Consider the following 15,329-nt stretch of genomic DNA (forward strand, 5'->3'; position numbering starts at 1 on the left):
TATAATAATAAATATGAAAATAATGAGGCTCAAAAAATCGATTAGCGTATCTATGGCGACAAGCGCAGAAGAATAAAGGCCAAGAGGTCACAAGGGATAAAACCTCGAGTAGTGTCGAGAGGGTGTAAGTGGGTGGTGTAGTTAGCAGCAGATGTAAAGTAACCTTGGGTATATTTAAATTATTTTACAGGCAGTATTGAATAATAATCACAATCAACCACCACCAGCACCAGCAGCAGCAGCACCACCACCTCACCGACCGCTGGCCCGATCATCGGGATCCGTATCAAAAGAACCCCGAAGACTCAGTGGTGCGCATAAAATATTATCGCGATAATATTTAAGAGGATTTGAGCACATTGTTGTCTGGGCATCCGCGCAATGCGGACGTGCGTACAGAACTGGCGGGAGAGGTGACCGAGTTAATAGCTGCGAATTTCGTGGCAAATAACGAATTGGATTATAATAAATTGTCAGCAATCACGGCCAGCACCGATGATCATGATAATATTAATGACAAGGCTGATGTAAGCTGCACTAAAACCTACGATGACAAAGATAACTGGTGTCTTCAGACCTGGAGTGACATGCCAAGTCACTTGCAATTCAACCCACACATTCGCACTGGCTACAGACAAATCACAAACTTAAAAGGATGCTTGAGAAGTCTGTTTTATATTCACAATGAAACTGTCAATACCTTCACACACGGTAAGTTTTTTTATTATTTCTAAATCTTGTTTTGTCAAAAGTCGACACGGGTTTGGGCATGACTCGGCCACTGGCGTAACTGGTTTAGATAATGGGGTCAAGGTCTTTTAGACTTTGGGTGAATGTTTAAAATTTTAATTAAACTATTTTTATTATGAGTTTGGGCTCGTGTTATTTAGTGAGTAATTGGTGATGTTCCAGGTCTAGCTGTCTTACATATCTTGCTAACGATTCCTGACTTATTACCATGGTGGGAAAAAGGTGTCTTCTTTGGTTTCATTTCCTGGTGTCATCTTATTGGTGCTGTGAGTCCATGGATCGGGTCATTTATATATCACTTGTTTATGAATCTTGACTATGGAGAAAAATTTTACAAGGGATTACTGAAACTTGACATGCTTGGAATTTGGGTTTGTCAGAGTATTGGTAATTATATTGACTTTTAAATTTAATTTTTTGTTTATTGTTTATAAATATTTTTTTTTAGACGAGTAGTGGGAATTTAAAAATCTTATGGTGATATAATAAAATCATGAAACGGAAGTTGGCCGATATCTGATAATTTTTGGATTTCTTTTAAACAATAAATCGTTAAAAAAAAATATATGAAAAAATTGCACCTATAGTTTTTTTCATTTTCTACATGTGCTTATTTTTAGTTTTTTTTTTTTTTTTTTTTTTTTTGTAATTCTCCAGTAAAAAAAAAAATCCGAAAATTTCTGATTGTCTGTTAACTTCTGGATCATATAAAATCAAGGGCAAATTAACTAAAAGAGTATTGATTTTAGGCGCATTACCAATGATTGCAACATCAGTGCACTGTCTTACGCCGATACTTTGGTATTCAACGATGCTGCTGTATGTCTTCCTTAGTATCTGGGGATTATTTAAGGTACGATATCACGTCACTAATTCTAAAAGGATATATATTTTTATACACCCTTTCGACTGTAAAAAAATCGCGAGTGAATTCGGAGGATTTTACTCCAATTTACTCTGTCACTCAGAGTTCCGGAGTCAAAAAAGACTCCGCATACAGAGTAAATAGAGAGATTGTTTTCCCAACGGCCTGGATTTTATTTAAATCCGCATTCACTACAGACCGGAGTTTCCATATTAAAATAAACTTCACTTGGAAATGAATTTTACTCCAAGGGGATTAAATAAATAAAAAGTCATTCGCTCCGAATTCACGCCATTACTCCGAGTTCCAGAGTAAAAAAAAAAAAAATGACTCCGCATACGGAGTAAATAAGAAGTTTTTTTTCCAGCAGAGTGATTCGGATTTTATTTAAATCCGCATTCACTCTGATTCGGAGTTTTAATTTTAAAAGAAACTCCTCGGAGTAAATTTTACTCCAAAGGAATTAAATAAATAGACAGTCATCTGCTCCGAATTCACTCCGGATTTGATCCGCGATCACTCCGAAAATTTTTAGTGTCTATGCCCTTTTAGAATCAGTAACACGATATAATTATGTGACAATAAAGTTTGGTGTTGGTATTAATTGGATGTCTTTTGAATGCTAAGTGCATTTATGAATGTATATATGTATATATTAAGTGTTTAAGTGTCAATTATTCAATCTAGGCAATGAGGGCCAAGTCACCGTGGGAGAGAAGACTCTGCTTCGCGCCTCCGTTCATGATGAGAATGATTTTTTTGACACTTAGATGCTTCCATTTGACTGGCGGTGATCCTGATAATTTAACACATATCGTACTGCAAGTAAGTGGATGTTAATTGGGATTTTCTTTATTATTTTTACAATTATTTGACACACTTTTGAAAAAGTGTAATTGAAATTTTAAGAATTAATTGAAGTTGTTAATAAGATCAGAAATGGAAATTTGAATAACTATTTTTTTATTGTCCATAAGTCAATTAATTTTAATTGGTTTTTATTTTGAGGCCGATTGTTATTTTAAGAACATGGATTTTAATTAATTTTTTTTTTCATGTGTAATTAATTTTTCAATACGAAAAACTTTATGTCAAGTTCATATCTTTTATAAACTCCCAATTATCGAAAACTAATCAAAGTTTTTTTTTTTAAATTAGTACTGCATTTAAAAAGTTTTTAAATTAAGATACAGTTCAATATTTTAATTTAAATAATTACATTATACTTTTTAACAAAAAAAAAAATATGATCCGGAAGTTAACAGGCAATCATTAATTTTTGGATTTTTTTATTTCAACAAATTAATTACAAAAAAAAAAAAAAAATCAAAAAAATGCATATGTAAAAAATTAAGAAAACTACAGGTGCAATTTTTTAAAATATTTTTTTTTTTATATTTTATCCGTTCAAAAAATTATTAGACGTCAGCTAATTTTAGTATCCGGAAGTTAACAGATAATCAACAATTTTCGGATTTTTTTATTTCAACAAATTAATTACAAAAAAAAAAACCAAAAAAATGCACATGTAGAAAATTGAAAAAACTACAGGTGCAATTTTTGAAAATATTTTTTTTTATAATTTATCCGTTTGAAAATAATTCAAAAAATTATTAGACGTCAACTAATTTATGATACTGAAGTCAGCTGACGTCTAATAATTTTTGGATTTTATTTTAACCAATAAATTGTAAAAAAAAAATTGCACTTGTAGTTTTTTAAATTTTCTACATGTGCATTTTTTTTTTTTTTTTTTTTTAATTGATTTGTTAAATAAAAAAAATCCGAAAATTTGTGATTGTCTGCTAACTTCAGGATCGTGTTAATTTTTGTTTCCGGAAGTTAACAGACAATCAACAATTTCCGGATATTTTTATTTCAACAAATTAATTACAAAAAAAAAAAAAAAAAAAAAAAAAAAAAAAAAAAATTGCACATGTAGAAAATTGGAAAAACTACAGGTGCAATTATTAAAAACTTTTTTTTTTATATATTATCCGTTCAAAAATAAATCCAAAAATTATCAGACGTCTGCTAACTTGTTTCCTAAAAAATTCCTCAAATTAAAATAATAAATTAATGAATAAAATTATTTAAAACAGGATCTCGTTGCTGTGATTGGCGGAGCAATAGGCGCACTAAGAATTCCCGAAAAATGGTTACCAGGTCAAGTTGATTTTATTTTTAATTCCCACAATATCATGCATGTAATTGTCGTCTGTGCCGTTTGGTCGATGCACACAGCGACAATTCGTGACATCAAGTGGATGATGATTCCTAATGTTTGTCTAGAATCTTCAAATTCTTCTCCAGCTTTCGTTCATAATGAATTATAATTAACAAATAGATAAATAAATTAATTAGGAAATTAAATAATTAAAATTCATTATGATCTTATAGTTTACTGTTAACAAAAAAAAAAATAATATTCCACCTTCTTATTATCCTGTGAATCTGTGATCAATGAATGATATATTTTAAAATCTGTGATTAATTAATAATAATTATAATTATAAAGCGGTTCGATCATGTACGAAAAATAAGACGAGTGATAAGAAAATGTTAAAAAATGCGGGATTATTTCTGCGCATCAAAAATAATTATTTATTATTTATTAATATAATTATTAAATACACGGATTTTTTATGAGTGTCAATGTAGCAGACATCAGACAAATTTTAAATTATTAATTAATAGAGTAAATAATTAATAAAATAAAATTTTTAAAGAATGCGCATTTAAAAAATTTCAAAATCTATAAGTGCATTTTAAAAAAAATTATTTACTATTTTTATTTAGAATTTAAAATTTATCTGATGTCTGCTCCATTCAAACTCACAATGTAGCAGACACCAGACAAATTTTAAATTATTAATTAATAGACTAATTAATTAATAAAATGAAATTTTTAAAAAATACGCATTTAAAAAATTTAAAAATTAATCATGATCCTGAAGTTAGCCGACAACTAAAAATTTTTGGATTTTTTTTTTCAACAAATAAATTACAAAAAAAAAAATCTAAAAATATTCACATGTAGAAAATTTAAAAAACTATAAGTGCAATTTTTTCAAATATTTTTTTTTTTATTATTTATCGTTTCAAATAAATTTCAAAAATTATTAGACGTCTGCTAACTTCAGTATCATGATTGATCACTGCATTTTTAAAAAAATTATTTGCTATATTTATTTATAATTTTAAATTTGTCTGATGTCTGCTACATTACGAGTGTGAATGTAGCAGACATCAGATAAATTTAAAATTATTAATTAATAGACTAAATAATTAATGAAATTAAATTTTTTAAAAAATGCGCATTTAAAAATTTTAAAAATTAATAAGAGCATTTTTATAAAATTATTTACTCTATTTATTTACCATTTTAAATTTGTCTGATGTCTGCTACATTTACACTCATGGATTTTTTAGCTGAGCTTTAGTAGCGCAATAGCTACTGATATTTACAATTATGCAATTTGTTTACAAATTATTAAATTTGAAGAAAAAAATAATTGTTAATTTGCGTGCTGTAATAGCAGTAGAATTAAATCAATATAAATTTAAGTATAGAACTAGATAATTTTAATTGAATTTCAACTAAATTTAGAGGATAATATTTATAATTAATAGACGTAATGAAATTAATTTGATTATTTTAATCGCAAATTAAATGCGATTTAGACCAATTAGTAGATAATATTAATATTTTATACCTGAATTTTTAGACGTGATTTAAATATATAGAAAAAAAAACATTTCTCTCTTTTAAAACTTGTAAACTATTACTATTAAATTAAACAATAATTTAACTCTAATGTTTCGATTTCTTCCAATAAAATTTTAAAAAATAATTTATTTTGTTTTTTTAATCCCTATTTATATATTTTTTATATTTACCCAGGAAAAAATATTATAATGATAAGAAAAATATGAAAAATTACGAGCTCGAGCTAAACTGAGAAGATTTCTGGGTGCATTAGTTCTGGAGACGGTACTTGGAAAATTATGGTAACTATTACTAGTAGATTTATAAAATATCAACCCATGTTATGGTAATAATTACTTGACATTATAGGATATACGCTCGTAAGCTGTGGGTAAAGTTACCATGACTAGGGAAATAATTCCTGTTTCGTATGGTAATTAAATTGTGGTAGAGATTACCGTACTCAGGGAATAGTTTCTGTAGTCACGGAGTAATAAATTCTATATTTATGTAGGAACGGTTCCTAGATGCGTGTGGTGATAAGCCCTGTTCATCATGGTAACTATTCCCATATGTGAAATTTTTCCATATCATAGTAATCGTTCCCATACTACTGTGGTAGTCGTTACCATATATTGTGGTAATAGTTATCATGATATGAAAAATTTTTGAATATCATAGTAATCGTAACAGTATATTACAGTAGTTACCATAAGGTATGGGAATTATTACCATGATATTATGGTAATAATTACTGTGATAGTGTGGTAACTATTAGCATATTATGGTAATGGCTACCATAATATGAGAAATTTATAAATAACGTAGTAATATTTACCATATATTATAGTAAGAGTTACCGTAATATGAGAAATTTCTAAATAATATAGTAATCTTTACCACATATCATAGTAATAGTTACCATAAGGTATGAGAATAATTACCATATTATTATGGTACTGGTTACCATAATATGAGAAATTTCTAGATTTTATAGAATTCTTTACCATATATTATAGTAATGGTTACCGTAAGGTATAGGAATAATTACCAGATTATTACAGTAACAATTACTATGATAGTAAGGTAACGATTACAATGATATTATGGTACTGGTTACCATAATATGAGAAAATTATAAATAATACAGTAATCTTTACCATATATTATAGTAATCTTTACCATATATTATAGTAATAGTTACCGTAGTATTATAGTAATAGTTACCATAATATTATAGTAATAGTTACCATAAGGTATACGAATAATACCAGATAATTACAGTAAGAATTACTATGATAGTATAGTAACTATTACTATAATATTATGGTACTGGTTACCATGATATGAGAAATTTCTAGATATTATAGAAATCTTTACCATATATTATAGTAATAGTTACTATAAGGCATGGAAATAATTACCAAATTATTACAGTAACAATTACTATGATAGTATGGTAACCATTACCATAATATTATGGTACTGGTAACCATAATATGAGAAATTTCTAAATACTACAGCAATCGTTACCGTATACTATGGTAATAGATACCATACCATTATGGTAATTATTCCCATACCTTATAGTAACCATTATTATAATATTACGGTAACTATTACTATAGAACTTAGAAATTTCTCATACTATGGTAACTAGTACCATACTATTATGGTAATTATTACCATAATTTGATAGGAACTATTCCAAAGTTGTATAAGAATGAAATCCAAATAGAATAGGAATGATTACCATAATTAGTATGAATACCATTTCCTTTTGTTTGAAAGGAATACGGCTTTACTGATCTGCTTAATTGACATATATTTATTGAAAACCTTACTGTCGTATAAGTAGTTACATGTGGATTAATATTATTTAATGCGCACTGTAATACTATACTTGTATTGTAAGGACTCTTTTAGTCAAAGATGTTAATATTATAAATACGGTTTCGCCCCGAATATACTTGCTGGGCTCATCAGTAAAGTTGATGCAAGTATATTCTACTTTAGACCGTTGAAAAGATGTTAAAAAAATTGTCGGTGAATCCTCAATATGATGATGGTGGTGCAACAAGTTTCCTAGCTTATTGTCATATTTTAAGAGGATTACGTTGATTTTATATAGCCTTGTATTATTTTATTTTATTGAATTTAATTTACGACCAGACTTTTTAATTCTTTTGTTTGAAAGGAATACGGCTTTACTGATCTGCTTAATTGACATATATTTATTGAAAACCTTACTGTCGTATAAGTAGTTACATGTGGATTAATATTATTTAATGCGCACTGTAATACTATACTTGTATTGTATTCCTTTCAAACAAAAGAATTAAAAAGTCTGGTCGTAAATTAAATTCAATAAAATAAAATAATACAAGGCTATATAAAATCAACGTAATCCTCTTAAAATATGACAATAAGCTAGGAAACTTGTTGCACCACCATCATCATATTGAGGATTCACCGACAATTTTTTTAACATCTTTTCAACGGTCTAAAGTAGAATATACTTGCATCAACTTTACTGATGAGCCCAGCAAGTATATTCGGGGCGAAACCGTATTTATAATATTAACATCTTTGACTAAAAGAGTCCTTACAATACAAGTATAGTATTACAGTGCGCATTAAATAATATTAATCCACATGTAACTACTTATACGACAGTAAGGTTTTCAATAAATATATGTCAATTAAGCAGATCAGTAAAGCCGTATTCCTTTCAAACAAAAGAATTAAAAAGTCTGGTCGTAAATTAAATTCAATAAAATAGAATACCATTTCTATAATCGATATAAAAAAAAATATGTTACCATACGATATGAGAACCATTCCCATAATAAATTGTAATTGTTACCATAAAATTCTCTTCGATAGTAAAACAAATTATTTACTCGACTAAAATAATTTTAAACTTTTAATTATTAAAAAATATTTTTGCGGTACTAATTACAATATTTCAATACCTGGGTAATTAATAATCTAGTGTAATCAACACTATTTTAAAGAGCTGAATTTATTGCAGTGGCAATTCGCTTTCTTGGGTGTAGCTCTTTACTCTACTGAATCTCAATGGTGGGTAACGATTGTAAACATTCAGACATGCTGTCGCTTGTTGGCCATTTTTGTACTGAGTAAATATGTTGTAACAAATCCACGGCAATTGCCAGTTGTTTTTCTTGTGAAAACTTTGAATTTCCAATTCCTATTAATTTTTATTTTTAATTAAAATCCACTGGTCCATAAAATTTTTGCCTGACATTTAAAAAGAAAATTTACTAAAGTTTAAATATTTACCAGGTGAAAAGTTTGTTCCCCACTATCGTGTACAACTTCTCGTTTTTTCTTTTTGTAATTATTGCTAATATTACTTTTAATCTCCTGTTTTTTCATCACCAACGTAACGCGATTGTCGTGAAGCCTGTAGTGGCCAACCAGCACTGAAAGATTACGCGGATTACGATATTTTAATGCGTTAACACAACTTTGGGCATCGTCCGTTGATGTTAACATCAAAACTCGTCCTTCTGGAAAAAATCTAAACCACAAAATTTTAAATAAATTCAAATATTCATTCCCGGGTAAAAAAATTTCAAACCGAAATAACGATAAAATTTTTTAGCAGCCGAAAAATGGCCGATAATTGGACCTAAAAAAATCCGAAAATAGACCGGCTGAATTTTCGGTTTAAAAAAAAAGAAAAAAAAAAAATTTCGGCCAATTTTCGACTTTTTTTCAATAAAATTCTACGACTTCAGCGAAATTTTGACCAAATTTTATTTTCTTTGAATAAAATTCTCTGGTTTCGGTCATTTTTCGGCGAAATATTTTTACCCGGGTTTTTAAAATAATAAAATATCTTATAAAAATTATGATTTGTATACCTAATATATCTAAAATATTCAACAAGATGCCAAGGCCGATAAAATTCATCCTGAAAACTGTTTTCTCCCTGTCTAATGTACGTCGTTTTACTGATGTAGCATCCGTGGAACCTTAACCTGGGACGTTTTAAGTACATATCCCTCCAGGAGCGATATCTAGGCTCATACTGCCCGCAGTTTACTCCCCAGACTCTAACGCAGGCAAGTCTCCAGAGCTCCGGGTCCCGTGCAGAGATGAAAAATCCGCGACAAACGCGAGAAAACATTTCTAATGAACGCATGTCTAGTTCTGATGACACGACCCATCGTAAAATGTACAAAATTATCTCCAGAGGTAGTGCAGACATGTGAGTCATCTACAGGAACAAATAAAATTAATTATTATTTATAATCAATCAAAACAGGATGGCCACGAAATGATTTCGAAATTCCCTGATATTTTTCGGTGTTCCGGTAAATTTTTCACATTTTTTCCTGATTTAGAAATTTTATTTAAATATTCAAAGTTTTTATAATATTTTCATTGTCGATAATTAAATTTGATGATTGAATCATACGGGAAACCAACAGAAAGTCAATAAAATAAATTACTATGGCCTACTTTTGATTACTAGATGTTAAAAATATGTTAGTTAAAATATTTAACAAGAAATTTTATGATTAAAAAAATTTAAAGTACACAAGTCACAAAAATTAAGGGATAGAAAAAAAATTTCAAATTTTTAAGGAGGAAAAGGGATCTAAGATTAAAAAAAAGAGGATATTGTTGTCATTTTTTTTTTCATTGTACTTTCGTTATTAAAATTCTCAAAATTTGAGAAATTATTAAGCATCATTCCAAGAATGTTCTGCTAAATTTTCATAAAAAAATATTTAAAAATAAGCCAGTGGTAGAGGGGAGAGACGAGTCACCTCAAAAAAAAGTCTCCATGCCGTAGGCAAGATAACTCATGGCTGCTTTATCTGAAATAAAAAAACCAAAAAAATTTCTTTAGTACATAAGATTATCTTAGATTTGAACGAAGGATTTTTTTTTTTCAATAACTACTTATTTTTTAATTAAACAAAAGGAAGAATTTTTGGGAAAAATCAGAGTTTTTTGATTGCACCTTTACCAAAAATTCAAAAATGAATATGTTGTTTATTCCTTCGTTCAAATCCAAGATAAACTTATGTACTAAAGAAATCTTTTTGGTTTTTTGATTCAGATGAAGCAGTCATGAGTTATCCTGCTTACGGCATGGAGACTTTTTTTTTAGGTGACCCGGCTCTCCCCACTACCACTGGCTTATTTTCCATTATTTTTTTATGAAAATTTCGCAGAATATTCTTGGGATGATACTTAATAATATCACAAATTTTAATATTTTTTTGACTAGTGTATTATTGAAAATTTTTTTAATTTTTCAGTTGCATTAAATTCCCAGTTTGTGGCCACCCTGTAAAATTGCGATAAAGAAAAACAAAAAGACCTTACGCTCTGCTCAAAGCGGGGAAAACAGACCCACTGATTCCTATTGACAATTCTCGATAGTTTAGCAACCAGCGCACCATCTTCGCTGACATCAACCTCGTCATTGTCATACGCATCGCCAGAATCAACGATTATTTTCTGTTTTTCTTCACTACTATCAACCTTTTCTTTGATCTTTGGTTTCATAGACTCGTATAACCTGAACTCGATGTCCGGGACCAATGATACAGCGCGTTTATAAAATTTAATTGCATCATACAACTCTCCATTTCTCTCGTACTCAATACCTTTGAGGAATAAATCTTTGGCCTGTAAAGAATTTCATTCATTCATCGATTAATAAAAGAAAAATAAAAAAGATAAAATTGTAAAGTTAAATCTATAAATCAAGATTAGAAACTTGGGTTTTAATTTATAAATACTAGCCCTATCTTCTGTTGATAGTTCATGGTCAATTGACGACTTGGCTGAGTGACTGGGTACTTCTTTTTTCGGAGATATTTTTAACTCTCGCTGCCATTGCTCACGGAAATTTGCTAGAGCGTCTTGGACACTTGGAGAAGAGGAAGAAGAAGATTCACCTTCATCAGCACCTTCATCACCTTGTTGGTTCTATAAGTCAATTAATCCCTTTGTTATTAATCTGATACAGGTTAAATTTCTTTTCTTTTTCTTTTTTTTTTACTATTAGAAAGAAGGTCATTTATTTGAATGACAGATTCGGAACAAGTGGAAATGTTTACTTTGTTTGTTTTTTTTTTTTTGAATAGGTGATAGGTTAGAATGACAAGTTGATATTCACAGCTGTTATATACTATAATAATTGTAAGGATCCATTGTAATTTGAAATATGACGTACCATTATTTTTGAAATTTAATAATCTTGATTATTATTTTTTTGGTTCAATTTGTATATTCGCGGTCAGTATAACGAACGACACATCGAGAAAATAAATTCGCTTGATGTACCGCCGCCATTGTTGTCGTACTGTTGTTATTATGTCTTATATTTATGTATGAATATATAGATATAGATAATTTGTAAGGAAAACGGGAGCAAAGTCAAAAATGTTATTAATTCAAATTTCGAGGAAAATGGGTCGGATTTTTTTGTAAATTTAAATTTTCGCGGGCAAAATAGACCAGGAATTTTTTAAAATTAGAAGGGGTAAGATGGACATGAGGTGGTAAATTTGGTGAGGAAAAATTTATTGTAACAATGGAAAATTAGCCTGGAAAATTTAAATAAGTAAAGTAAGCGGTCAATTGACAATTTTTAAAATTTTGAAATAATTAATTAAAATGTTTATAAAATAGAAATTTTTTTTTTAATAATTTATCGTTTTACAAAAAATCAAAGATCATTAGACGTCGGTTAACTTCAGTATCACAAATAAAAAAATGCGTGTTTAGAGACTTCAAAATTCAGTACATGCATTTTTTCTAAATTTTATGATTTTAATTATTTAATTTTTTTATATGGAATTAAAAAGTTTTTGTAGGGTAGAAGTAGCATTTGTGGCCACTGCTCCATTTTTGGACATTTAATACTTTATTTTAAATAATGAAAACATATTAAAAAAAAATTTCATTGCAATAGTGTGATGAAAATATCTTCAAACACATTTAAAAAAATTAATTATGTTTTTGTGTATTTTACAAATTATTTTATTCAAAATTTCTAAGTGGCCAAAAACGGTACTTCTACCCTATGCCTGCCACATTTACTCTTATTTATTTATGAATATGAATGTAGCAAAAAAATATCCATTGAAAAAATATCCATCAGACAAAATATATGCGGACAAAAAATCAGTAAAAAAGTTTAATTGATTAAATGTTTGTCGATAAAAATTCAATTGTTACGTCAAAATTCTTTGTTAGGTCAAAATTCTTTGTTACGTCAATTTCAAGGATATTCTGTCCGTATATTTTCATTGCACACACAAAAAATTCGTGAAAAAAGAGCCCTATGTTTCACACCTATTTATGTATGTATCAATCATATGTATTTTCCCATGAAGTATTTAATGAATTAACGATAAATGTTTATAAAATATGATTTTAATAACTTTCTTATACTGTTATTTTAACTATGAAAATTTTGATGTGATGAATTTATATCTTTGGTATGCTCATTTTCAGGATATTCTGTCCGTAGATATTCTATTCATCAGATATTATTTCCACGGATATTTTGTCATGTGGTTATTTTGTCTGCGGATATTTTGTCCGCAGATATGTTGTTACGCAACCATTCATTTATTCTAAAATTCAAAAAATTGACAATTGTCTGCTACATTCACACTTCATATTTATTTTATCTAAATAATTTCATTAAAGTTTTTTATTAATCGGTTTGGTTTAGTTAATTAAATTGTATTTAGTAGATGTTTGATAAAAAAATTATAAGTGTGAATGTAACTGACAGTCGATTTTAAAAATTTTGAAACCCTGGTGGAAATTTTTCGAACTTTTCTCTGAAAAACTCGGAAAAAGTCTTTAAAACTTAGAAAAAGTCTTTAGAACTTTAGAACTGAGTTTTTCAGAAAAAATTCCGAAAAATTTCTGGCAGGGAATAAATAAATAAATAAATAAAATGTAAGTCGAATAAAAATAAAAAAATGCGCAATTATAGAATTTGAAAATCGGTATGTGCTTTTTTTTTATTTTTATCTTTTTATTTCTCAGTTAATTTACTTATAATTTAAACTTTGTCTTGTATCTGCTGCATTCACACTCATAAAAAAATTAATTATTTGCAAGATACTAAAAACATTGGACATTAAAAAAATTTTTTTCTTTTAGATGAAGAAATAAAATACTTACACTGTAAAAATTAAGAGTGGTTCCGGGTTTTATTTCAATCAAAATTCATTTTGTCACTTGGAGTTTCGGGGTAAAAAATAGTGACTCCGCATACGGAGTAAATAAGAAGTTTTTTTTAGCGGAGTGATTTCGGAGTGACCTGGATTTTATTTAAATCCGCATTCACTCCGAACCCGAGTTTCCATATTAAAATAAACTTCCCTTAGTTAATTTTACTCCAATTGGAGAAATTTACTATAAGGGGATTAAATAAATCAACAGTCATCCGCTTCGCATTCACTCCAGATTAAATCCACGTTCACTCCGAAAATTTTTTCGTGTATAGAAAAAACTGAGAAACTTTTCTGCGCATATTCTAAAATTGTATTTTATTTACCAGTAATTTGTTTATAAAAAAAAAATTGTCTGACATCTGCTACTTTTAGCATCAATTTGTTGACAATTTAAAATACAAAAAATTAGACAAAAAAAACTAATCTTCGTAACTTCAAAAATTTTTCTGGTTCATTTTGCCCCACATAAAATTTTTTTTTTCATATCTAGGTCATATATTTATTTATATTAGGGACTGAAAAAGCAGACCTAGAAAAAAATCTCACATTTCTTGCGATTAGTTTTGCCTCCTCTTCTTCTGAATTTTTTTTCATTGATAAAATTATCACATATTTAATATTGTATTCATGTCTAATTATTATCAAATAATCAGGGAATTATTATTTACTACAGTGAAGTAAAAAAAATTTGTCGTCTGCAGATGCCGTCCCCGATCTTAAAAGAATATTTTGTTCAGAAGTCTGACAAAATCCCAGACAATCTTCAGATAATTTAAATTTGTGACCCGGCAAAGTGCAACTGTCCAGAAGGATCAGTCAACCTGTCAATTTAATTATTTACAAGCACGTGAACGAGACTTCCTCAGAAACCTCATACCCAAGAGCACAAAATACAACTGTCACTTTTTCTATAAAATTTTTTCGGCTTCTCGTTACTAATTTACCATAATAAAAAAATAAATAACAAGTTAATTACCATTTTCTTTGTACTTATGTTAACAAGATATCAGATAAACAATATTTACCTTAACATATATATGTAATTAATATTCTTACTCAATGAATTCCCCTAATTATAGTAATCCCACATTTTTTAAATTTTAAAACTTGTTCTTCAATTAAAAAAAATTCTCACGTGAATTTAATAAACCAAAATTAAAAAAAAAAAAAAAAAACTTTGACAAAGTATAAAAAATTACAACTTACAATAGTATTTTATTTTTGAATAAAGAAAAGTATAACGTATGATGCAATTACACTAAATAAATTTATGTATAACATATATAATCTTTTTTTCTCACTTAAACCACTTTCTTTTTAAACGCACAATAAATGTACATAAATCACACATACTTAAAAAAAAAAAAAAAAAAACGTCACTTGTTCAGGACAGTCGAGCAAATAAATCACAGGACCCATCAAAGGAAACAATGCGCATTTAAAAAAATAAATTGATATTTTCAGTAGGATTTAAATTATTTATTTAAGAAAAAAAAAAAATAGTCTGTAAAAAAAATAATTTTAATAAAATTTAAATGCCTGAATGAAAAGTAGGACATGCTGATGGCTCATCTGATGAATATTGTCAGGTGATTTTTTGGCGTACCCACGAAAGTGGCGAGAGTGTAAAAGCATTTCTCAGAGTAGTATGGAGGTAAATATATAAGAAAAAATACCTGTAAGAATTATAAGTATGCCCACCCTTTTTTCTCCTTCTTCTTTAGTTACTTCTTCTTCTTCTTCTTCTTCTTCAACT

The 15,329-nt window shown here is 28.3% G+C and overlaps 2 protein-coding genes across 2 annotated transcripts; one reads left to right on the plus strand and one right to left on the minus strand.

Moving 5' to 3' along the window:
• The first annotated feature begins 22 nt into the window (after positions 1–22).
• Positions 23–4,346, plus strand: LOC130671973 (progestin and adipoQ receptor family member 4). The gene is made up of 7 exons (XM_057476153.1): positions 23–46; positions 191–283; positions 348–711; positions 913–1,137; positions 1,500–1,603; positions 2,303–2,440; positions 3,718–4,346. The coding sequence occupies exons 1-7, from the start codon at positions 23–25 to the stop codon at positions 3,949–3,951; spliced, it is 1,182 nt and encodes a 393-aa protein (XP_057332136.1). The 3' UTR covers positions 3,952–4,346.
• Positions 4,340–11,706, minus strand: LOC130672045 (F-box only protein 9). Its single transcript, XM_057476252.1, has 6 exons — positions 11,551–11,706; positions 11,118–11,303; positions 10,695–11,000; positions 9,218–9,573; positions 8,631–8,871; positions 4,340–8,538 (listed from the first exon to the last, which is right to left on the minus strand). The coding sequence occupies exons 1-6, from the start codon at positions 11,551–11,553 to the stop codon at positions 8,350–8,352; spliced, it is 1,281 nt and encodes a 426-aa protein (XP_057332235.1). The 5' UTR covers positions 11,554–11,706; the 3' UTR covers positions 4,340–8,349.
• Positions 11,707–15,329: the final 3,623 nt, after the last annotated feature.

This window comes from Microplitis mediator, chromosome 7, assembly GCF_029852145.1.
Source record: "Microplitis mediator isolate UGA2020A chromosome 7, iyMicMedi2.1, whole genome shotgun sequence".
NCBI lineage: Eukaryota > Metazoa > Arthropoda > Insecta > Hymenoptera > Braconidae > Microplitis > Microplitis mediator.